The sequence below is a fragment of the Falco cherrug genome, chromosome 2, assembly GCF_023634085.1.
Source record: "Falco cherrug isolate bFalChe1 chromosome 2, bFalChe1.pri, whole genome shotgun sequence".
Taxonomy (NCBI): domain Eukaryota; kingdom Metazoa; phylum Chordata; class Aves; order Falconiformes; family Falconidae; genus Falco; species Falco cherrug.
The window spans coordinates 22518074-22542323 of NC_073698.1; the positions used below are offsets into that span (position 1 = coordinate 22518074).

The 24250-nt window shown below is 38.6% G+C and overlaps 1 protein-coding gene across 7 annotated transcripts in view; it reads left to right on the forward strand.

Annotated features, from left to right (window-relative positions):
* The window catches only part of CDK8 (cyclin dependent kinase 8), an 83789-nt gene extending 59859 nt beyond the window's left edge, over window positions 1-23930 (forward strand). For 2 of the 7 annotated variants that reach the window (XM_055701968.1, XM_055701972.1), the window contains 9 exons: window positions 3069-3126; window positions 5894-6025; window positions 8213-8356; window positions 10386-10455; window positions 11483-11555; window positions 16424-16521; window positions 17920-17998; window positions 18118-18276; window positions 22645-23930. In XM_055701968.1, the coding sequence (XP_055557943.1) occupies window positions 3069-3126; window positions 5894-6025; window positions 8213-8356; window positions 10386-10455; window positions 11483-11555; window positions 16424-16521; window positions 17920-17998; window positions 18118-18276; window positions 22645-22770 (939 nt within the window). In that variant the 3' untranslated portion in view covers window positions 22771-23930. Of the gene's footprint in view, window positions 1-3068; window positions 3127-4631; window positions 4697-5893; window positions 6026-8212; window positions 8357-10385; window positions 10456-11482; window positions 11556-16423; window positions 16522-17919; window positions 17999-18117; window positions 18277-22644 lie in introns of those variants that run through there. The other 5 variants (XM_055701973.1, XM_027815582.2, XM_055701969.1 and 2 more) reach the window with 4 other exon arrangements.
* Window positions 23931-24250: the final 320 nt, after the last annotated feature.

The window sequence follows — 24250 nt, forward strand, 5'->3', positions numbered from 1 at the left end:
AAATGAGTTTTAAAAATTGATTGTTGTACTTATATTAAAAAAAGATAGTAGCTTTAAAGTAGTGTGTTTTTAGAACACAATATAAAAATTGCTGGAAGATTTTTCTTACTCAGCCCAAGTGGTTCGAATAAGCACTTTAAACTTACGTTTTCTCTGGATAATTAAAATTAAACTGAAATTAAACAAGTTAAACTGAAGCTTGTCCAGATTCCTCCCTTTGTTTCTAATGACTGCTTATTTTTCTTTGCAAATAAATCTCTAATGTGTAATGAGTTGCCCAAAGAGATGCATCTGGGGAGTCATTTATCTTTTTCCTCCAGTTTGGGGTGTCTTGAGTCAAAGATTTCTAACAAGAATCCTTGACCCACATTTTGACTTAAATTAGTGGATTTGAATGTTTTTCAGGGAGTCCTCAAAATGCTTACTTTTTTGTAACACCAATACTGCCCCTATGCTGCTGCCTGGTAGATATTCCCCTATTGAATTTGAATACTGATAATGGTCTTGTTTGTAAAATTCTTTCAACTAATAATGTTGTTCCAGGCTATTAATGCAATGATTTTAGGAATGGGAACCTTCAGCATAAGACCTCTGATTTTAATTTTTGTAATCTTTAATTGTGATGATGTATCTTTACAATGATGTGACTATATAAAAAATTTTGTCTGTAGTCGGAATCTTCTGTTTGAAACAGAGCTGTTTCAGTGAAGGGCTTTTGAATCTAGAAGGAGTTGAACTACTGTGAATCGTTATTCCAGATCGACTGATTTTTATTTTTTTTTGTGGCTTTAGAAGACTCCTACACGGATTTTTAAATTGTCTGTATTTTTAAATGTCTTCTGTAAATCCTGAGAGGAAGAAAAAAAATGAGTGTGAATCAAGCTGTTGCTACTTATTTTGCTAACCAGTACTGTCTTGTCTCTTGTGCTTTCTCTTCTCATCTGTACTGATCTTGAACTTAAGGTATAGAAGATCTTTGAGGCAGGAATTGTTACCCAGAGCTGTGCTGATTAACCGTCTGGCATAATGGAGTCTGTGAATATGACTCCTTGTCCCTACCGCAATCCAAATAGTAAAATATTTTAAGGTAAAAACATCATGAGGATGTTACAAGCATTCCTTTATAGTATTAGCAACCTGTGAAAATGCAGGGGGTGGGAAATAATACTTCAGGAGGATGTATGAATTATCAGAGAAATTTTAGTGCCTGTGTAATATGTTGTTAACTCTACTCAAATATCTATTAGGCATGTAGTTTATTAAACACTGCAAATATAATGAAGCAGCTTTTGTAAAATATATGCATATTTGCTCTTTCAGTCACAGCGTAGCAACAGAATGATTTGTGGTAAAATTACGTGTTTTCTTACCTAGCAATTTAAATTGCTTTATTAACTCTGAATTTTAAGATTTACGCTGCTTGTTTATTTCTAGGACTTTTCTAGAAACAATCAAAATAGAATACTTTGTGAGGTGTGTGCCCACGTACTGCATTTTTTATGTTGAAGCAGCACTTACTGGAATGTATGCCTTCAATATTTTTTTTTTTAAAAAAAAGCCAAAACCAAAACAACAACAAAAAAAACCAGGGGTGCCGGTGTAGGACACAAGTTCTTCTACATATCGCGGATCTAATGCAGCACAAGCTGGATCTGTTGTTACTGCTGCTGGGAAGAGAATGGGATATATTTTACCTTTTTGATCACAGTCAAACTATAATATTTTCTTCTGTCTTTAACCTGCTGTCAGAGATGCAACACCTCAGATTCCTTTTACACATTTTGTGCGTGGATTGTACAGTTTGAGAAATCCATGTTGGAGCATTTCATAAGCAGTAGTACTCAAGTTTCTCAAGGAATTTTTTTTTGCTGGGTTGTTAATTTTTGCACCTTATTTTACACAATATGAATTACTTCTAGACTGGTATCGAAGTGTGTGGTCTTTTGTCTCTTTGAATGTGTTTACACCAGACCCTGATCGATTCAGGAAGACATGAGATTTTCCAAGAATATGTTTGGTAAATAATACTAAGATGTTAGTATACTAAGATACTAGGATTTATTATATTAACTTTTAGGTAGCCTAAACTATCTTGCTGGGGTACTTTCCAGGCCAATTTAAACTGGGAAAGCAAAGCAAGAACTGTAACTCAGCCTTACTGTAATTCTTACGGTTCACAGCTGAATAGGAGCCTCTGTTTTGTCCATGCTTTACAGTATGAATGGGTGTCTAAATTACTCCAAAAGAAGTCTAGTATACATTTTCAGCTCTAGCTGTGAGTTTCCTGACTTTTTTTCCCCTCAAAATAAGCAATGCAGGTTTGATTTATATAAACAGTGTTAGTACTGGAGGAACCTTCTGACTGCAGATGCCAAGACTGGATTATGAGAAACAGGATGGCACAAAATATAGGATTGAGAAGTGAGTGGTTATGTTTGTAACCAGCTGAACTCTAGCTCCATTTTTTAACTCTCCTCCCTAGTAAGAGAAAGGAAAGAGGGAGAGAAAAATAATGTGAAGGCAATTGCTTATTAGTTTCGCAGCTGTCTGAATTGGTATATATTTGTAAATAGGAATAATTTAGATGATTTTTCTCTCCGATATTAAGTGATATGGTAATGTTTAATCTCTATCTTATGCAGGTGTTTTTTATGTAAAATGTGTCTGCAAATGTGCCTAACGACACTGGGCAAAACGTATTGTAGAGCTGGCTTCCCATCCCTGTGGTGGGCAGCAATGGGGCTGACTCCTGCCAAAGGGATCTAGGGCAACTTTGGTAGAAATCTCAGCGGCTTGGCAACTGCCAGCTCACATGGGTTGAGGACAGACACCAGGGTGTCAGGGAGCATGGTGCTGGAGCACAGAAATGCCAAAATGTGAGGAAGATGCAGTCAGGGAGAGCCTGTGTCTGGGTCCTTGCACAGCTTTACTGTGTCAGAGAAACTTGTCATTTTTATCAAAACAAAGTTGGTTTAAAACTGGCAAAACAAAGCTTAACTAACTTTTCAGAGACTAATGTTTAGGTTTATCGTGGTATATGTATTGTATATTTATTTTTTTTTCCACAGAAACCTGCTAATATTTTAGTTATGGGTGAAGGTCCTGAGCGAGGAAGAGTAAAAATTGGTATGTTTATATCTTTGATAAGTCCCAGTGTAGCATTTAAGTTAGAATGTTCTGAAGGTGCAGTTGTACCACCTAAAGTAGTCACTGTAATACTAGTATGTGCCTGGGCACATTGCCTAAATGATGTTTTCTGAGTGACTGGCTTCTTCATATTAGCCCCATGCACCAGTTCTGATGATGAAATGCTGTAGCCTCATCAATAAAAAGTGGAAAATGTCATTATTTTGTTTTAAGTGGGTGTTTGGTGGGGTGGGGGATTTTGATAAGGGGACAACCTAGGGGGAAAGGAGGAGAAAGAAAGAGGATTTCAAAATTTCCTCCATTTACCCCCATAATGCCATGACATTATCTTGCTGCTGCTTATAAAAATCTAAATAGGGACTCATCGCTACAAACATTAAATGTTATAATGGAATCAAAGGTGGCATTTAGCCTACAAAATGTTCTTGAAAGGGTAGGCACGTCCCTTGGAGATAAATGCAAGGGATCTTAAAAGTCCAAAACACAACAGTTCAGCCAAAATGGGAACTACTGCTATATAAATGCTCAAACCGGGGTGTATGTACCAGGGTAGGGAGAACCCAACACTTTCCCCACTATTGTAACATTTTATGGTGGGAGTTACTGTTCACAGTGAGAGAATAACTTGTAGAACTTCAATTGTTTTAAATTAAATAAATAAAAATTAACTGTAGTCTAACAGCAATAAGCTATACCAGGCTGTGCATTAGCGTGGCAGCACTTTGATAGCGGACTGCTAACGCACAGCCTGCTTACATTTGCTATGGTAACGCAGCCCTGTTTGGAAGGGGTTTTTTTAAAGCTAGGTCATCTTTTTCACATCCCTCTGACTTTCTTTTATAAGATTATTCTTCTGCATTGTTGCTCTGTACTCTTACTGTTTTGTTTATCTGAGCTATATTGTTAATCACTAGTATAATGCTTCAGGGTAGGGTTTTCTTGGAGTGTTCAGTGCTGCTCTAGTCCTTCCCTCGCCCTTTGAAATCCAGGGAGCAGATGGCCCAAGGCTGAACGCTTCTGCAGATCCTACCCTGAAAGTTTTTAATGCCCTTTTGAAGTTTAAGGTTGACAGTAGAGACTGAGGTCTTCTCCGTACAAAACAGGTACAGCACGGACAGTGGAAGGGAAAATATCTTCCTATTGCCTTATTCTTCACGGAGTGGTTGCTTCCAAAATTGAGAATGTAGGTTCATCCTCTGGGCATGTTCATGTTCAGCTGTGGTGGTGATATTTGCTGTGTACAACTACTTGCTAGTAATTGCACATAGACCACCCATTTATTTCTTAATTTATAGCTTTGAATTCATTTGGGAATAACTTAGAACACAAATTTAGTCACTCTGTTAATGGACAGGTGAAAGATTCTGCATCGGAGCACCAGTCCTCTGAGCCATCCATTCCCAGTGGGGGAAGAGGGAGGGGGACCCTGGATTTCTAAGTGTGTATCAAAATATAGATTTTTTTTTTTTCCTTACTTTCTTAAGATATTACCACAGCAGGAAAAGAATGCAGAAGTTATACCCATACCAAGGGCTTCCACTTTTCCAGTGTAACTAATTTTTTAAAAAATACATAACTGGTCTTTAACTTAAAATAACTTTTATAGGCTTTTTGTGTTATTTTGAGTCATAAATTCACTTTCTGCCAACAATTTCCTTATTTTTCGTAGTTACTAGTGACTTGATTATATCTTGAGTAATCAAAATTTTAATGTATAAAACTGTAAAATGTTTCTTTTTAAATGCATTAAAACAATCATAAATAGGAATGCATATGAAAAAAAAAAAAGGTTTGTGTAGTCAACTTAGAGACCCATATTTACACTGCAGTTTTCCCTCAACCAGCGAGCTATAATGTATAGGTCCTTTCCCCTCAGAAAGGCTACTCATCTCATTACATTCGGGTCTTTCTCAGCATGTGTACAGCCCTGTACCACAGAGTCCCTCTGTCTTGGGATTTGGGGAGTGGTGGGTTGGGAAAGTGATTTGGTGGGAGAAGGTGCATATTTTAGTCTCTGCCCATGTTTTCCTGTATCACTTACATTGGTAGTTCAGACAGCCTTCTAGGCAGTTGTATGCTACCAATTCTAAAAAGCAGTTTTTCATTACATAATTCCCCCCAACAGAATTTTAAAAACATAGCCTAAATGGTATTTAGTACTGGTATCTTGTTACTGGAAATAGGTCTTGACAGAAAATTAGCAGGGAGGTAGATGCTGTAGGCTTAGTTGCCGTTTTTGTGTGGAGGAAATCTTGCTACAGCTAACTTCATGAGGAGGGAGCTTTTGTGATGTGCATGTATGTATTATAAATCATTCTAACCTTTGCAGAACCTGCATTTTGCTCACATTTAAAATGCTGCTTCTTGAAAGACCATCCTGTAATAACAGAATATTTTACTGGACAATATCAGGTAAAATGAGTCAGGATTTACCAGTGTCCTGAGAAGTGAGTTGATGCGCTTTTTCAGAACAATGGTTAATTCTTTGTTGTAAATGGCTCGTGTTAGTAATGATTTATAATGATATACTTCATAGGTGATGACATCCAGTAACTTCTACAAAAGCTTTAAGAAAATGTGCTCACAGAAATCGTATCTGCTACAGTCTGTGTTTGCATTTGATTTAGCAGTGATGGTAGTGCTAACAAGTAAACTCTATCAGTTTGTTTTTTAAAAAAAAAAAAAAAAAAAAAAAAGATTGGTAGTTTTCCTCAAATTTTAAAGCGTCTCTCTTTGAATTTTGCAGCTGACATGGGCTTTGCCCGATTATTTAATTCACCTCTGAAGCCTTTAGCAGACTTGGATCCAGTAGTTGTAACGTTCTGGTATCGAGCTCCAGAGTTGCTTCTTGGAGCAAGGCATTATACCAAAGCTATTGGTAAGTAAATTGGACAAAAACTTACTATTTTGTTCTTTATTTAAAATGTACCCAAATATGGAAGCGTTGATAAGTAGTACAAAGGACAGTAGCAGTGTCAAAGGTACCTTACTGATTTCTTGAAACAATATTATACTTCGACTAATTGTCTGGTTTACTGTGGTCTCTGGCAATACATAGGAATGAAATATTTCTGGATTTTGGCTCCAAATGCCCTGCAATCCAATATAAGTGTATATGGCTTTCACACAAGACTTTCATAAATGCTGTTAGAGCATGTTAGTACATGTTAGTACATGTTAGATGTACAGATGCATCTTTGAACCTTTAGTAGAATCCGTATCGTGATGGTGATGAGGCACAGTGCATTAATTCTATTGCACAGGTCTTCACCTAGTGTAATAAATACCTGTAATAAGGAATGTAGAGAATGAAGAATATATTGGCTGCACTGAAACTAAATTGGAAGTACAAGCTGAGTTTTAGCCTCTCTCTGTGTAATCTTCAAAGCACAAGTGTGAACAGGAATCACTTCAAGTAGTGAGATGTGGTCAGTCATGCAACAGGCTAGGCTGTGGCACTGCATCAGGTATATCCAGAAAAAAACCAAACCTCGCAGAATGCAGGTGCTGTGAGGATGGTATTAGTTACTTCAGCTTCACGCTGCATCCTCCTCACCACTTAATTCCTATTTACCAGCCTGAATTTTGACAGCTTTGGCATGGCATGGTTGACCTGGCTCTGCCGGTCTCTGCTCTTGCCATTTCAGGGGTAAGGGATTGCTGGGGGCAGAAGCCGTTGTGTGAGGCGGCTGTAGGGTGGGGGGATAGCCCAGCAGCAGGCTGGAGGGATGTTCACCTTCGGTGGATGTGACCCGGTTTGCCATGGAAGGCAGAGAGACTGTAGGGAAGAGAACTGGGAAGTTTTTCTCTTTCTGGCTGATTTAAAAGGTATGTTAAAGCCTGGCAACCATTTTTGGGGAAATAACTTCCCCTGCAGCGCTCCAGTTGCGTGGCACAAACATGGAAGCAGTACGTCGGCATAGATGACGTTGTTTCTGTAACCTGAAATTCTTTCCTCAGACCGTAGCCATTATTTTTTTTTTTAAGATTGTGTCAGTGTTTTTGTCAGAAATTCTGTTGATGACTTAAATGTATTTTCATTTACTTTTCTGTTAATACTGTATTTCTTTTATAGATCAAATACATTTCTTTATATGTGCCTTTAAACTGCTTTTTTTGCTGTATTTGCATGTTCCTTCACTTTACTGGCATTTTCTTCAGCTTGCAGCATGTGAAAGTGCATGGATGGTCATAGCTTTTAGTACATAATTTTTTTCAGTGTAGATAAAAACTGACTATACAAAACACTGAGTAATGGGTTTATGCTCTCTGCATCATTTGCTTTTGTCCTTGTTCATGACCTTTTCTTGTTCATTCAAGGCTCTGTGTAGCCTTACTTTAAAAATTGCATTTGAATATACTAGAAAAATCAAGAAAAATAGAAAATTCAAGCTATCTGATTTTGCAGATTGGGACACAGCAGTGAAAATGGAAAGGTGTTTGAATTGTATTGGGGGTTTTTTGTTTGTGTTTTTATTTTTTTTTAAATGAATGTTATGAAAAAAGGAGTGTGTGAGGTACATGGGCATGGAGTGATTTTCTTGTTACTCTTTCCACAAGGTTTTACAGATAGCATTTGGCCTATTCCAGTATCACTGCTTTTCACCTTGTATTTTTTGAGTCATTTAATACTTACTAAACTCAGTGGCTGATCAGAGGGTACATTTCTTGGCCAGGACAGTATGGCAGTGAATGGAGTAAGATGTTTGTTGGCTTTCCTTCATTTGTATTTTACACATGGACAGTTAGCCAAATAGTTTCCTTTGGTTTTTTTCTTTATGAAATTCATTTTTTTTTTTACAGCAATAAATGGTAACTACACTTTAAAAAGCCCACAAAAACTTGTATGATACTCTCAGCTCCTGTGTAGTTACTGAGTTGTGTATCTCTCTATCTGTAGCTAAAAGGAAACGTTAAGGAATTGTTGCACTTCTGCAACAGAAACTTGAAATTTTCAGTGCAGGGACCTTATCTCTTATAAGCTAAAAAGTAACATTCTGCCTCTCCAAGATGCTTTTGGAAAGATTAATTTGATTTTTATTATTTCTGTTCTCCTTTTTTAAAGATATTTGGGCCATAGGGTGTATATTTGCAGAGCTGCTAACATCAGAGCCAATATTCCATTGTCGACAAGAAGATATCAAAACTAGTAATCCTTATCACCATGACCAGCTGGACAGAATATTCAATGTTATGGGATTTCCTGCAGGTACATACTGTGTTTTTTATCACTGCTGTTCAAAGAAAGATATTTGTATTGCTTTCTTTGCATATGAAGGTCACAGTTGATCGAAGCAACAAAGCTGTTCAAACACAATCTTTATTTCATGAGTTATAAATCTAGAATCTAATGGTCACATTAGATATTTTTTCTATTATTAATGATAGGATTATCTTCGTGTATACATGTACCAATATTTTATACTTCTAAAACATCATGTTTAATGATTAATAAACTGAAGAAATATTTTTGAGTTTCTTCAGTACTGATTATAGGTTTGGAAAGCGACTGTGATGGTGTGAAACCAAGCAAAAATCTATACATTTAGCATACATTATGCAGATGTTTAACTCATGCTAAACTAAACATAACATTTGGAAATAGGGGAGGGTTTTTCATATTTTTTTCCCTTGGTAGAAAGTTTGTGGTATGGAGAAAACTTCTTTATTCCAAACTGGAACAAAGAACTGGTTGCATGAACTGAAACAAATGTGGATATCACTTGTTGCATTTTCCCCTCAGTGTTGGTCATACCTTGTTTTTCTACAGGCTGTCTTGCATCTTTTCAGTTAATGCTCTGTCTTCTAGTGTTCACATGGTCGCAGATAGCAGTAACAGGGGCCTTGTACTTTTTGGTCATCTTTCTCCTCACTGCTTGTGTTCCCTGCCTTTGTCCATTCACCATTAATAATCTTTTTCTTTACTGTTCTGGTGGACTTCATTTTTCCTGTCATATGAATGTTATGGTCTTTATGTGGTTCCAGAATTTTATTACTAAAGTTGCTCTTACTTTTCCTTCGACTGTTTTTTGTCCTGGATGTACTTCATTGCTTCTATACTGCTGTATGAGATTCCTGGAAGTGTTGCCTTTGCATATTGAGTACTGTCATTATCTTAAAAATCCCCCTTAATTTTGGCCTTTTAAGCGGTACTATCCTTTCCTGCTTTTAGCCTAGAGTTTTACCCTTTTCTTATGCTTTTCTTACTTCATTTGGGTTTTACATTGTCTTTGTGTAGCTTACTTGAATAGGTTATACTCTCATTGTTGTTTTCTGATTGGTTTAAATAAACCTTTCTATTGGTCAGCACTTGATTTTTGAAGGTCTTTGATTCCTACCAAGAAATACTATTTTTGAGCAAATTTTTTGCTTTTTAATTCATACTTCCCATATTTTAAAGTTTCACATGTCTTTGGGATAGGGGATGGGGGAAAGAGGAGAATCTTGCCTTAAATTTATTATTTGATTATTTATTTACTTACTTATTCAGTTAATATTTTTAAGCTTCCAGTGTTCTGCAGGTTGTGATTAGACTTTGTAAAGATTTGACTTGAATCAAACTACTTGCCCACAGAGCCTTTTTAGGAGTTACAGAGCATAATGCATTTGAGGCGAGGTGATCCTAGTCATTTTTTTGGTTTATTTTTAAATCCTTTTCAGTCTTGGCCCTACACAGAGGGGCTGAGAATAACTATTCTTTGAGTGTGTAAATGGTAATTTTTCTTAGCCTTTTGTTTGCTAACAGTATTTCTTTTAGGTTGAGATGGCAGGAGCTTACACAGTATTTCTAGGTATTTTCCTGTAACTAAAGGTGGTGATGTCAGAACAGAAAATCCCTTGGAAGGAGACAGTGTTTGCAGGAGTCTTATGTACTCTTGTCCCAAGGTCATGATTGTGCCTAAGTAAATAACAGCCCTGAAGGGTGCAAGCACAATGGCTGACATATTTTTCTGTGTTGTCTTTTGGGCGTATAGTGATCTTCATTGTAGCTGGCAACTGTTCTTTAAAGTTCTTGGGTTAATCAGCACACAGATGGAACCTCTTAGGTGTTAGTAAGATTTATTGTGAAGGGGTGATGGAGTACGAGCCAAGGAATACAAAGAAGTAAGTAACTGCAAGGTTGGAGAAGCAGACGGGGAAAAAAAAAATCAGGGCTATGGAGATACTTGGAAAATCTTTGTTTTACTTGCGGGGGGTGGGGGGGAGGAGAAAAAATTTAATAAATATTGATTTTGCAGATAAAGATTGGGAAGACATAAAAAAGATGCCTGAACATTCAACTCTAATGAAAGATTTCCGGAGAAACACGTAAGTCTGCTTGGAGCTGAGCGTTCTTAGTGTATTTTACTTCTCCCTCTTACACTAAATTTCTTGTAGCTCAGGGTGTCTTCTGTGTAGATGCCAAACGAGAATGGTTATGACTTAGATTGTGAAAAAACAAAAATGAAGCTCTTTCATAATGGTGAACTTGGCCTGTTGAGGTGGTGTGAATCAGAAGAGTAGCCAGAGGCAGAGTGTGAATGGTAAGGTGGCAGGTGTGAAATGAGCGGGGCTAGTAAGATCCCACACAGCTCTGAGGAGTGCAAAGTGGGGTTTGTCACAGCTGTTTCCAAATTTGTGGCGCTGGAAATGATTTTTCTGTTATAGCTGCTTAAAAGGGATCTGGTAACCCTGTACAGTTTCCAGCAAATAGTGGGTATAATTGTCAGGTTTGGTGTCTAGGGTAGCTTATGAAGGTTAAAGGAAGGAATACCTTTCTGGTTTGCTCTCGCATTGCCAGAGTCTAATACCTGCACTTAAGACCCTACCCTGTTGCCTTGCTTCCATGCTGAGGGACTTGGGGCTGTATCTGTACAGTTCTTGCATCTGCCATGTTGTAACCATTTAGAAACCTTGTTTCTGAGCTCCCTTTTTGAAAAGTGAATTCATGAATGTTCCTGTAGCAACCTGTATGTTGCAAGAGAGTGTTAAGATGGGCTTAGTACTTATCTCCATGTTTACTGGCATTAGAAATATACAGAATAAAACTATATAGTAGTAAAATTGCTAAAAGGTAGTTTAAATCCCAGTGATAGTTTGCTGTCTGCATGTGGGTTAAAAGCATGCTTTTTGTGTGGATGTGATGTGTTTTTACAAGCATGTCGGGGGAGATGCATTTCTCTAGTGTCTGAATGATTTTTAAGCAATGTCTTTGTTGCCGTTGTGTTTTTTCACTGCATAGTGGATTAGCAACCGAGACTAAACTGTCCTTGTTACTATGTTTTGTGGCTAATAAGAAAACTTTGCCGTATCAGTGATTTGCATATTAGAAATACCACCTTTTTTCCTTTTATAGGTATACCAACTGCAGCCTTATCAAATATATGGAAAAACATAAAGTTAAACCAGATAGTAAGGCATTCCACTTGGTAAGTTCCTGCATGCATAAAAAATCAAACCTTTCATATAAGCAACAGTTGTTGAAAGTGTGAGTTGAGCTGGTGTCAAGTACACTGTGACTACCTTGGTTTTATAAATATTATACATTATTTTATAAATAACTTTGGAATAACTGATACTTGGCAATCTGAGAATTGCAAAACCACTATCTTTCCACATTGATAAAATTATTCTGTGACTTAGTGGATTAGGTTCTGCATTGTGTATATCGGAAGTTTTCAGTCTGTCATGTGTAGTTTGTAATTATATTTGCAGTATTATTTTAACTCAGCCATTTTGCTGCTTTGCATACTTCTAATAGCCTATTTCTATTTTCAAAAAGAAAGTGAGGGAAGAAAATGGGAAGGTTTTTGATATTGCAGATGATAGGAATAAACTGGAGGAAAAGGAAGATAGTTAAGAGGCCTGGGTATCTTGAGATTTTTGTGTGGCTTTCGTTCCAAATCATTGGAAGCTGTACCTTCTCTGATGATCAGACCCAAGGGTTTTTAAGCAGCCTGGTTTTTTTTCTGTTCAGTACTTTTTCCTCCATGTAAATTTTGGAATGTATCCTGTAGTCAGAGCTCTGAGGCAGTATTATTCATGTGGCATACTGCATGAGCATTTTTGGATGGGGCGTTCCAAGCCGATGAGTTATACTGCAACTGGTTTAAAACAGAAAGTATATTCAAGGTTCAGGTTAAAACCAAAAGTATAACCAGCTGAATCAAGTTCTTATTGCAGGAAGTTACCTGGCAGTTATACCATTATGCATCATTTACTGTGAAGTGCCTCTACTCTCTCAAAGTTGGTGACATACTAGAGATGTTTATATAAGGAAACTTACATAAGAAACTAGTCCTCTTTGGTAGAGATTTTGAATTTTTGATGGATTTTTGCATCCAAACACAACTGAAAGTGGCTGAGCAGCCTGTGTGTTTGTATGGAATGCATAAAAAGCTTATGTTGATATGTGAAGAACAGAAGTGCTCATAATTAATCCAGTTTTTAGTACATAGTTATTATAGGAACTTCAGAAATGCATTTTTAGTATTTTATTAAGATGTTCTTATGTTTTAGTATGACAATACATACTTTGAAAAAAATATTTGGCATGACAAGTAGATAATGTCATATTCCTATCAAAGCAGAAATAATATTTCTGAAAATTATTAAGTAATTAAGCAAAACACAACATGAAGTATCTGTTGAATATGATGATTTGTGTAGGGTGGGATTTGGATATAAAAACTCATCGTTATATTCTAAAGTGAGGTAAACTGAGTGAATTCGCAAGTCTTTCTTATCAGCTGCTATAGGCAGGTGTTCCATAAAATTATGCAGCTGCCTGCGTCAGTACTTAACTTTCTAACTTCATCTTCTTTGAGAACAAACATACTGATTGTTACCTTCAGATTAGACTTGTGACATATTTGTAGTCCAAAGCTCTCAAAATTAAGCTCATGTTGCTGTACAAAAATCTGAAAGTGACTAACTGTCACCAGTGGTGAGTAGCTGAGAAAACTCACTCAGTTCTGCCTGTTAAAATCAGTGGCATAGGATTTTCATATCATACGTAGGCAATCTGAGGTAAAAACCTTTTCCATGCAAGATCTTATATAGCATGGCCAGTGACTTCATATTCAAGTAAAGTGCTTTTCCCCCTCCATTGGTTCCTCACCTATTTTTCTCACCATTCTCCAGTCTGCTGGCTTGATACCAGGCACAGGTAAGAGCGAGTAGGTTGGGCTTTGCTGTACATCTTGGATGTTCATAAAAAGTCTCCCTCTGAATGAACTAGCCTTTTTTATGAGCTGAGTGTGCTCATTGGTCATTGTGACCAAACCAGCCTGAAATGTCTCATCCAACTCTTGAGTCTTGCAAGTTTAAAAAGAGTTTTCAGTAGAACAACAAAAGTAGACACAAAATAACCACATGAGAATAGCTTGAAATGCTCACTACAGTGTATTCCCTTCTCTCTGGGGTATCCTAACAGGGTGATAGCTGTTTGAATGTATTTAGCGTTTTTGTTCAGCATGTTTGTTTTTATACCAAAAAACAGTAGTAACATTAAAATGCAAGATCAAGGAATGGTGTCCTTTGCCAGGCCGGCACCACCCTTCCATCCTCGGTCATATCTGTTAGTACTGAACAAGAGGACCAGAAGGGGAGACTGAATGCACGGACCCCTGAACATGGTGCTCAACTGCTACCTCATCCACTCATTCTGCTTTGGATCTCTACCCACCTTCCCGTGACAAAACTGATAGCAAGAGAGCGAGCTTTGTGCAGTTTGGATGGTGTCAGTTGGTGTCACGCAAGCTAGTAGTGTAGATGTAGCTACATTCTTTTGTACCTCCCATAGTATGGATTATGAGGGATGCACTGTGAAGTTCATAGTTAATTAGCTTTAACAGAATCTTCTCAGTTTTCTGCTAAGTGCTGTCTGTCAGAATAATTCACTGAAAATCAGATCCCACTTAAAAATCCTAGTCTTTGGAAAGTAACATCTTAAAACACTGTTTCAGGTGCTGGCAAAAGCAGAGGCTGCCTTAGGTTTCCGCTGGTGATGTTTGAGGCCAGGCTGAGCTGCAGATGAATGCCTCGGGCACCTCCACCAGTGCTGAACGAGTTCAATGAATCTCTTGGTACCAGTTCTTCCAGACATACTGGATCTTACTCTTCCACAAGTTGTCTCTCAGCCCTTTTACTGTCTGCCTCAGAACAGATAAGAGCTGTTTACACCTACTATTGTAAAATATGTCAGAACTAATAATTACAGGACTAGTAAATCCAGAGATTGTTTTCATTGTCAAAAATGAAATTATTTTGTTCCCAACCTGAATCAACTAGATTTTTTTCCTCCTTTACTGGCATTCATGCACATGATTCCTTTTCACACGCAAAACTGATGCGCTAATATGAGACAACTTTGGCTCCTTCCTGCTTTTGCAGGTTATGGTTTTTCCCACTTTCACTTTCCAAATTTTTTTCCCCTACTTGTTTATGCTTTAGAAAATGGATACGCAGCTGCTGCTTTTGGTTGAGTGGTGCTTCATCTTCTGTTTAGTTACTTTGGTCCATGGGAACTGCAGCAATTGTCCCATTCGTTGCTGATAGTTAACTGCATCATTATTATATCATTCAGCCAGGTGATCTTTAATTGAACTGCTTTCAAAATAGAAAATATTTGTAATAATAAGTGGAAGATTCACTTCTGTGCTGGCACCTGAACAAGGGGGCAAAAGAGGAGTTTTGATCCTCTGTGTGATAATGGTTGTACAAACCTTAAACTTTGCTTGTGGTTTTTGTTGCTGATTAAGACCAGGTTTGCACACGTCTTGTCAGTATGTGATGGACAGCTTTATAACCTAACTGCCAGAAATGATGCCAGAGTTTTGCGGTGGTTTTTTGGTTGTGGTGTTTTTCAGCATGCTGGCAATTCTTTCTCATAGTTTGTCTTCCCCTTTTCTGGTTCCTGGGATTGCGTTTTGAGCTGTTTGAGAGTACAAGAATTGTTCTGTTTAAACTGATACTCTACAAAAACTGTATGCAGGCTCAGGGAGCTGAAATAACTTATTGTGAGTCCTTGTTGATGATGTGAAAAACACAACTGGACTGATGGTGGTATACATATTTATTATATTTTTAACAATGTTATTAAAAAGCTGAGGAGGGAAAATGTACTTTCCTAACTGTAGCTGTCTGCAGCATGGAGGTCTGCATTGTGGTTGTGTATGCTCACTTAATAGCGAGTATAGTAATAGCTATATACTAAATAACAAGCACTAATGGATATGGAATCACTTGGGTTTTAATTGCTAAGAATTTTAATTTAGATGGCTGTTACATTGGTTACTGTTAAAGTGTAGTTGAAGAAACTGGGCTAAATATGTGCATGTTATATCTTCCTGTGGGAAGTGAACAGACGGTTAGAGAGAGGAGGACTTGGGGGTCCTGGTGGATGAAGAGCTGGACATGAGCCAGCAACGTGCACTCACAGCCCAAGTGGCTAACCATACCCTGGGGCTGCTTCAAAAGCAGCGGGGCCAGCAGGTCGAGGGAGGTGATTCTGCCCCTCTACTCTGTTCTGGTGAGACCCCACCTGGAGTATTGCATTGAACTCTGGAGCCCCCCACACAAGAAGGACATGGACCTGTTGGAGTGGCTCCAGAGCAGGGCCACAAAGATGCTCAGAGGGCTGGAGCACCTCTCCTGTGAAGACAGGCTGAGAGAGTTGGGGTGGTTCAGCCTGGAGAAGAGAAGGCTCCAGGGACACCTTAGAGCAGCCTTCCAGCACCTAAAGGAGCCTACAGGAAAGATGGGGACAAACCTTTTAGTAGGGCTTGTAGTGACAGGACAAGGGGTAACAGTTTTAAACTGAAAGAGGGTATGTTTGGACTAGATACAAGGAAAATGTTTACAGTGAGGGTGGTGAAACTTTGGAACAGGTTGCCCAGAGAGGTGGTAGATGCCCCATCCCTGGGAACACTCAAGGTCAGGTTGGACGGGGCTCTGAGCAGCCTGGTCTAGTGGAAGATGGCCCTACTCATTGCAGGGTGGTTGCACTGGGTGACCTTTAAATGTCCCTTCCAACCCAAACTATTTTATGATTCTATGATTAAAGCTTCTGGTATGTCATGCAAACTCTTTGAATGTTGTTGTTAGAACATTTGTGACTGGAACTGAGTCTTCTGGGCTTTGCAAGTGAGAATAGGTGTTCTTCAATGGGCAATGGTTTTAACAAGAGAGAAGAATGTGGTTATGCCATTTATTGTTAGGGTTTTGAGTTCAGGCACATTTATACGAGATAGTCTTTGAGAAGTAATGCAGAGCTTTTTATCTTTTATTTTTGCAGCTTCAGAAATTGCTCACGATGGATCCAATTAAGAGAATTACCTCAGAACAGGCTATGCAGGATCCCTATTTCTTAGAAGATCCTCTTCCCACATCCGAGTAAGTGATCAGTTTATTAACCTGTCAGTGCATCCAGAGATGTTTTAGGAGTGTGAGCTTTCTCTCTGCTATAAATATGTTTCTGAATATTGAGCTAAATACTTACTGTCTAACAACCAAGGAAAGCTATAACTGCTAAAATGCCATTTGTGGTTTTTAAAATTAAGTAGCATTCTTATTAATCTCTTGCTCTATGGAACTTTGATCCTATTAGTTGCAGCACTAATCTTGTTATTCACTGACAGGTTGATTATGCATGCTACAGATCTTTGTAGACAACTGCTAAGTGCCTGCAGGTCCACTTCTCTGCTCCAGAATGCCAGATGACACTCTAATTAGTTTACATTTTTCTGTCTTAGCCTTTGTTGTAAATTCAGTGGGTGGGGGAAGTCGACTCTGTCTCTGTGCTGTCATCCTTAACAACTTAAATCCATTTTCTGTAGACACTTCTCTTTTTTGTTTGTGTAGGGAGATTTACAGAAGGAAGAAAATGTAGGGACAATGAATGATTTCATTAAAAATTAAGCCCCCCTCCCAAAAGACTAGCCAGAGAGCATGATTGTACACCTTTTAAGGAAAGCTGTTACTACATCCTGTGTATGATTCTCTACCGTTATCTAGGGAGGCATTTATAAAATATGGTATGTATATTTATAAGCAATTAATTAAAAATGAAATTATTCCACTAAAACCTACTGGATTATTTATAACAGCTCTTGACTTGTCTCTGTGATTTAATGTTGTCACGTGAATGATTTGGTTTTGTAGAAACTGCTTTTAGGACAGTTTTTGGATTTTTTTCTCAACTTCAGGTTGGCATTTTAGTGTGAATACGCAATGAGTAATGCTAACAGGTGTACAGAGACTTTATTATAAATACATTCTACTGATTCAGAGCAGGTAAATATTAACTTGCATTAGCAGTAGCAAATTCACGTGGACCATGAGATATGAACAGACAGATTAAAATCTAGTTATTTTTAGACTTTTGTTCCATACAGTTTTATTAATAGTGGAAGTTTCCAAGAGTATTTTTAGTTAGACCCGAGTTTGTGAATTACACGATAGCTGGATTAAGATAGCTCTTTGTGCCCTTGCAGATAACTAACAGGTGGTGTACCTTTCCAGCCACCAGTTTGGTCACCAGCTACCAGAAACTGTGAAAACTATTAGGATTTTAAATGAGTGTATAAGAGGCAAATGAAGATTAAAAATAAATGTGAATATGTTTACTAAGTTTGGAATATGATGGAACTAAGACAGGAAAAACTTCTCCACTAGTTACAGGTATTAGTCCATGGCTCAGGCAACTTGAAACTAGCATGGGTGAAGTATGAAACTTACAGGTCTAACCATTCTGTTCTAATACAGTGATAAATAGACTTTTTTGGGGGGCAGTGTTTTTGCAGGTTGTCAAATCCCTTACCCAAAACGAGAATTTTTAACAGAAGAAGAACCAGATGATAAAGGAGACAAAGTAAGTACTGGAAGAACAGTATCATCATGCTTCACGGGCTTTCACACTATTTCCTGTTTTCATGTTATTTCACGTACTGCTTTTGAGTTGAAATTTTTCTTTGTGTTTAAACAATTGAGAAGAACCAGCAGCAGCAGCAGGGCAATAACCATACTAATGGAACTGGTCATCCAGGGAACCAAGACAACAGTCACACACAGGGACCCCCACTGAAAAAAGTGAGAGTTGTTCCTCCTACCACTACCTCAGGTGGACTTATTATGACCTCAGACTATCAGGTATTTGCTTTATTTCATATATTGTGTATTTTGGTTCTCATGTTTATAGCAGTGTTTCTTTAAGTTAAAAAATGTGATTTTATAAATGTCGCTGTATTAACTGGTATTTTCTAGCATCTTTCAGATTTTTTTAAGGTGGATTTAGTTGTTGTTTTGTCTGTAAATTGATATGCTGATGCTCTTCAGATTAGCAATAAGGACATCAGGATCAGAGATCATGGCATTTACTAATTTATTACCTTCATATTAGGAAATGTTGATAGTGGACCAGGACCCTGTTATGCTGTGCTCTGTATCTCCGGAAAATACTATTCCTTGTTTGAACAAGCCTGTAATAGTAGAGGAGTCAAAGGATATTGTGGTAAACAAGCTGTGAAATAAGAGTCTGAGCAAGAGCTGTAGTTGGGCAAATGAATGGAAAAGCAGTATTTTTGATGACTAACAGGAAGACTTGACATGAGGCTGTCAATCTCTATTTTGAAGACCAAGGGAGATTCCAGGCTGAGTAAGCCCAGTATTGTGGATCTGAAGAGACAAGTGAGGTGGTGGTGACTGAGTGAAGGAAGACGAGGAGGCATGTAAGAAAAACTCTTAAGGAAAACTTAAAAACTGTGTTCTAGAGTTCCTGCATTTGAGCTTGTGGTCAGATATTAGGAAATCAGAAGAGTCTGGAGCAGAAAGATATCGGAGTCGTCCCAGGGAATGATACCAGAATTTGTGAGTTTGGATGAGGTTACTGCTGGAGACTGGGGAGAGTTAAGGACAGAACCTGTAGTTAATGCAAGCTAAGAAATTACAGAAGAGGAGGAGGGAAGATTTCAAATGATATGCATGAGAGCTGTTAGAGAGGTGGCAGATTTTGGAAGCCTAGGGAATAGAAGATTTAAGGAGGAGGCATGCTGGTGGAAATGTTACCCTGCAGGAACTGTTCATATAGAATGCGTAGTACGGAAGGCCAATTGGAAGACAGTCTTGGGTGAAATCAAAAGATGGAGAAGTCAGATGTTACTGGCAGTGTTTTCAGTTAGTTTGAAGATTAATATCTAAATCTGAGAGCCTAATATTGGAAACCCACTTAGTTATGCTTATATTCTGTAGCAAAACGTAGGGAGAGTTGAAGAACAGTGTCATTGCAACTACTGCTGTCAGCTTACTTTTCACGGTTTGATATTGTTTCTCCATAAACACCAGTAGGCTTTGAAATCTTGCATTTCAGAGTTTGTTTCTGAGAGTACCAGGTATCCTCAAAGACTGCCTGGGGGCATTACCTTCATTTTTACATAAATCTGTGTACTTCCAGCACGGGACTTCCATCCCTTTCAGTTTGGCAAGCTGCAGTAGACTGCTGTTTTGGCCTTTTAGCTGGCGCGCTCTACTCCTTCTGTGTGTGTATTTTTAAGGTGGCAAATGCAGCTGTAACTCTCTTAAATCTTCCCCTCATCTTGAGTCGCATATCTAAGGACACTGATGCAGAGGCTGCATGTACTTGTCAGGGAGCCCCATTTACATGCCCTATTTACATGGCCTTCCCCTCATTTTGCTGCTGCAGCTTGGCATTTTGAGCAACTTCAGCTTCCACTTCTGTGAGCAAGGGCTGAGGTTTGCTAGTTGAGAAGTCAGAAGGCTTGCGTTGCCTCAGCAGGAGTTGATGTTCGTTTGTTTTCTGCTCGTGCTCATCACAACTTTTGTGTTCTCAGATTTCCATCCCAGGCTTATAGCTGGGGGCAGCCCTTGTCAACAAACACTTTCAGAATACTTCTGCATTGAGGCAGTGATAACTGCTGCTTTGCTATCCTAGGAGCTCTTACTGGTAACTTGACTGTTCCAGACTAATCTTTTTGCTGTCCCTCTGGGAAGCAAAACACCTGGTTTTCAACAACAACAAAAAAACCAAACCCAAAAAGCTTCCCCTGAGTCTTGCAAGAAGGCAGTGGGTAGATTTGTTCTGTTGGAGATATCTGGAAAACATGGTAATCAAAAGGAGGAGACCTGAACTGGCTGGCACTAGAACAAAAGCAGTTACGAATTGCCTATTGGTGGTTTCAGGTCTCCCTGAAAAAAAAATCCTCACATTTTTTGCTTCTGATCCTGCAACTTGAGGAGACAGCAAACAAATATTACAGTACAACCCTCTGTTTTAATCAAACACCTGTTCCTTTGTTCTTCATTTAATTTGCTCAAATTCCCCATATAAAGCTTGTGAAGAAGGATTGCCATCTCCTGGGCAAGGCACACTAAGACAGTTTCTCCATCCCCTCAGAAATCAAATTACTCTCTGCAGAGCAGGCTGACCTGGTATCGCTTTCTGCCATGCATAAAAGTAGTAGACACGTGACATGCGGACTTCCTCGCCTTTTCATTTAAATCTGCAACATGACGCTTCCAAATGCAATGTGATTAAACAGGCTGGAGCAATTCCACTACTCTGAGCTTTTCCTTGTAATAACCCTCTGGGTGCTTAATGGTATTTAGAAAGGATTGGATATTTACATTTGTTCTTAAACAAAAGCCATTTGTTGCAGTGCGTGTCATGAAAGAATTAGGATTTTAATTGCTTCCATCTTAAGATCTGTTTTAGAAGTCAGAATGCAGAAAGTGTTTACAGCTGATGTGAATGGTTAGTTTTTTAAATGATTCAAGTTGTGATATTTTCCTACATGCAGGAGCCATGCTTGGGCAAAAAGAATATTCAGAGATTTTCAGTCTCTGAATCACATCCTATATTTGCTACATGGAGAAGGGTGACCCAGAGCTGTGATGCTTCTGTTGTCGAGTGACTTTACTCTGTCTCTCAAGACTGAAGGCAAATATCACAAAAGTTCGCTCACTGTGTTAATGGTGTGGTTCAGCAGCGCTGGTTTGTTCTTGCTGGCGTTAAGTGCCAGTCCAGCTATTTCTTCCCCTTTACACTGTACGCCCCTAGAGAATTAGCTTAGTCCTGCGAGCATATATTAACAAGTAGTTTGCCTTTTCATTTCTGCCATCATCTCAGCATCCTGATCGTAGCTGCTGTTCTGAATGCTGAACAGTAGGAAAAAAAGGGGTTGTTATGTATTATTATTTTATATTTCAACTTATTAAAATGGCTTTACATATTTTATATTTTACTTTTTCAGTACATTGGTTCACCATAGTTTTGTGTATTCAGGTCTCAGTAGCAGTACCCTAGTCCTGGAATATTCACCTTAGAGAAGTTTTCAGACCTTTACTAGAAGCAGCTTTCTCTAAAAATCCTAGTACATCTTGCAATATCGTGAATTCAGAAGTTATGCAGCAGTTTCTAAACACTTCAGAATTTGTGCATTTGTAAACCTTAACATAAATGTAAAACAGCACAGTAATGTGCTGAAATTATGTTAATGTAATGAAATGTTAAATGTATTAAGTGGTCATATGCTTAGACTGACAATCTCATATGAGTCCTTTCTTCCCTTTTTAATGCATGATGTGTAAATAATGAATTTTTAGGTTAAAATTGAAGCAGGCAGTTGCTGGTTTGTTCAGAGCTTCTTGCAATGATGAATGCTCCACTCATAGATAATTGTAGAAATACTGGTTGAAAGGGGCCTCAAGAGACCATCTAGCCCAGTCTCCCACTGGAAGCAGGACTGCTAAATCAGGTCAGCCATGGCTTTGTTTAACTGAGTCTGAAAAACCTCCATAGAAGGAGACTTCACAGCCTCTCTGGGCAAGTTCTTCTAGTGCTATACTGGTCTCCTAGTGATTTCCACTCCCCTCCAATGTCCCAAGCCACAGTCTATGGCCATTTCCCCCTGAAATATCTGGTTCCGCTGAGAAGTGTGTGGCTTCGTCTTTAACTTTCCTTCAGGTATTGGTAAGGCTGCTGCTAGGTGATACCTTAGCCTAAATAATCACAGCGTGCTCAGCTTTTACTCCTAGGTCACACAAAAGGGTGGCAAGCATCCTTTGTGTAGGAAATGTCCAGAATAATGCAGAGTGGCTCAGCAGCAGTAAAATGCACCATTTGGACCTCCACTCCAACACACCTTCTCGGAAGGAGAAGGGAGCAAGTGGAGAGAAGAGCACTGCTGTGAGCAGTGGCAGCCTTGTGTAACGTGCAGGTGTGCCGTAGCCATCTGGAGGGCTGGCTGGAGGTTTGGCTTGGCGTGTAGCTTCACAGAGGGTAATAAAGATGGGTAACTGAAGGGTGGTAACTGTCACTTTCTAACTTGATGTTCATACCTGCACCTGCTGTAATCAGAGTAAGTGAAAAGAAGCCTGGAAGTGCAGCTGCTTTGAGACTCGGTGTGCTGGGTACCGCTTGAAGAAAGAAACGGGTAGGCAAAACTGCCTTGCGATGTACCTGTTACAAAGGGTTATGTTTCCTCTGCTTTTACCCCTCTGCAGCGTTCCAACCCCCATGCTGCCTACCCCAACCCCGGACCAAGCACATCACAGCCACAGAGCAGCATGGGATATTCAACTACCTCCCAGCAGCCACCACAGTACTCACATCAGACACATCGGTACTGAGCTGCATCCCAATAACGTCAATGCACTGTTGCTAATGCTGCAGGACCGGCCGCACAGCTGCCTGCCTGGAACCCAGCTCGGGCCACGAGAATGTACTGTACAACCACACCTCCAACCTGTCCGATCGCCACGATCCACCCCCTTCCACAGAGCGGAGTAGTGGCTCCCAGATTGAACCTGTTTTTGGGGTTAGACTTGAAAAGAAAGTGCTAGCACAGTTTGTGTTGTGGATATGCTACTTCAGTAGTTTACTTGACATGATTCAGACTGACCGATGCATTTTTTTTCAGTGACAGTCTGTAGCAGTTGAAGCTGTGAAATGTGCTAGGGGCAAGCATTGTTGTTGTCGTATGTGGTGAATTCTCTTGATGTAACAACTTTATCTGACCAATAGTACACAACATCTTTGAACTGGTACTTGAAGCATACAGTATATGTTACCATGGCAAAAAAAGCAAACTAACCGTGACTCTGAGACAACTTTGATAGACGTTTATTTTTAGTGACTTTTGTGGGTTGGCTCATTTTCCACCTAGATCAATGTTTTATGACTGAATGATTGCTATGATGAGATTTTTTTAAAACCATGAGAACGTTTGCATTTTTTTCCCAGCAATTACAAATGTCCCAAAGATTAATTTCCACCATAGGTTTTTGTTTTTAAATCTATGACTTGACTGGTATTAAAGCTGCTATTTGATAGTAAAATAAGTATGTTGTCATTGATATAAACATGTTTGGTTCAGCAAACAAACTAAAATGATTGTCATAGACAGTGTTTTATTTTTTTTTTTCCTGTTGGTGTTAATGATTTGTGAGCATGCTTTGGGATTAAAAAAGCATGAATGATATTTCCTAAAAAGGTGCGGCATCCATTCAGATATTTTGTCATGATTTTTGAGAACCAGCTTGGTGTAGTGGATTTTAAATTTTGTTCAGTTAATTTTTTTTTTAAATGTTCGCACATTGTTTAGGGGTGCCATTCCTACAGCAGAGGATCAAGGTGTTAGGAGAGCCTTAGAATTTATGAGGAAAAACTTACATACAATGTACTGTATCAAACTATTTTACATGAATGACACAAGTATTCTGAATAAAAAAAAATCAAACATTGTTAAAACAAGGTGTTATGTAATAAATTTATTTTTCATAAATCTGCATATGACCTTTGCCTGTGTTCCTTTTTATCAGCAACAACAATCTGTATCAGGTTGTGTCCTGAGAAATCTTATCTGACAGGAATCTTTCTTGCAAGGGGCCAGGCTTCCATTAACTGCTGAGAAGGAATTTTTTTTTTTTTTGTTAAATAACAGAAAAAAATACAGTGCCTTCATAAAATGTCATTACCTCTGTTGTGTACATGTAGTTGATCAGCTGGAGGTACCCTGAACGTGGATTTATTACTAACTACATTTCATAGATCAGACAGCTCCTTTTCATCTATAAAAACCTAGAGGCGTTCCTGTCTGAGGAGTTCTGA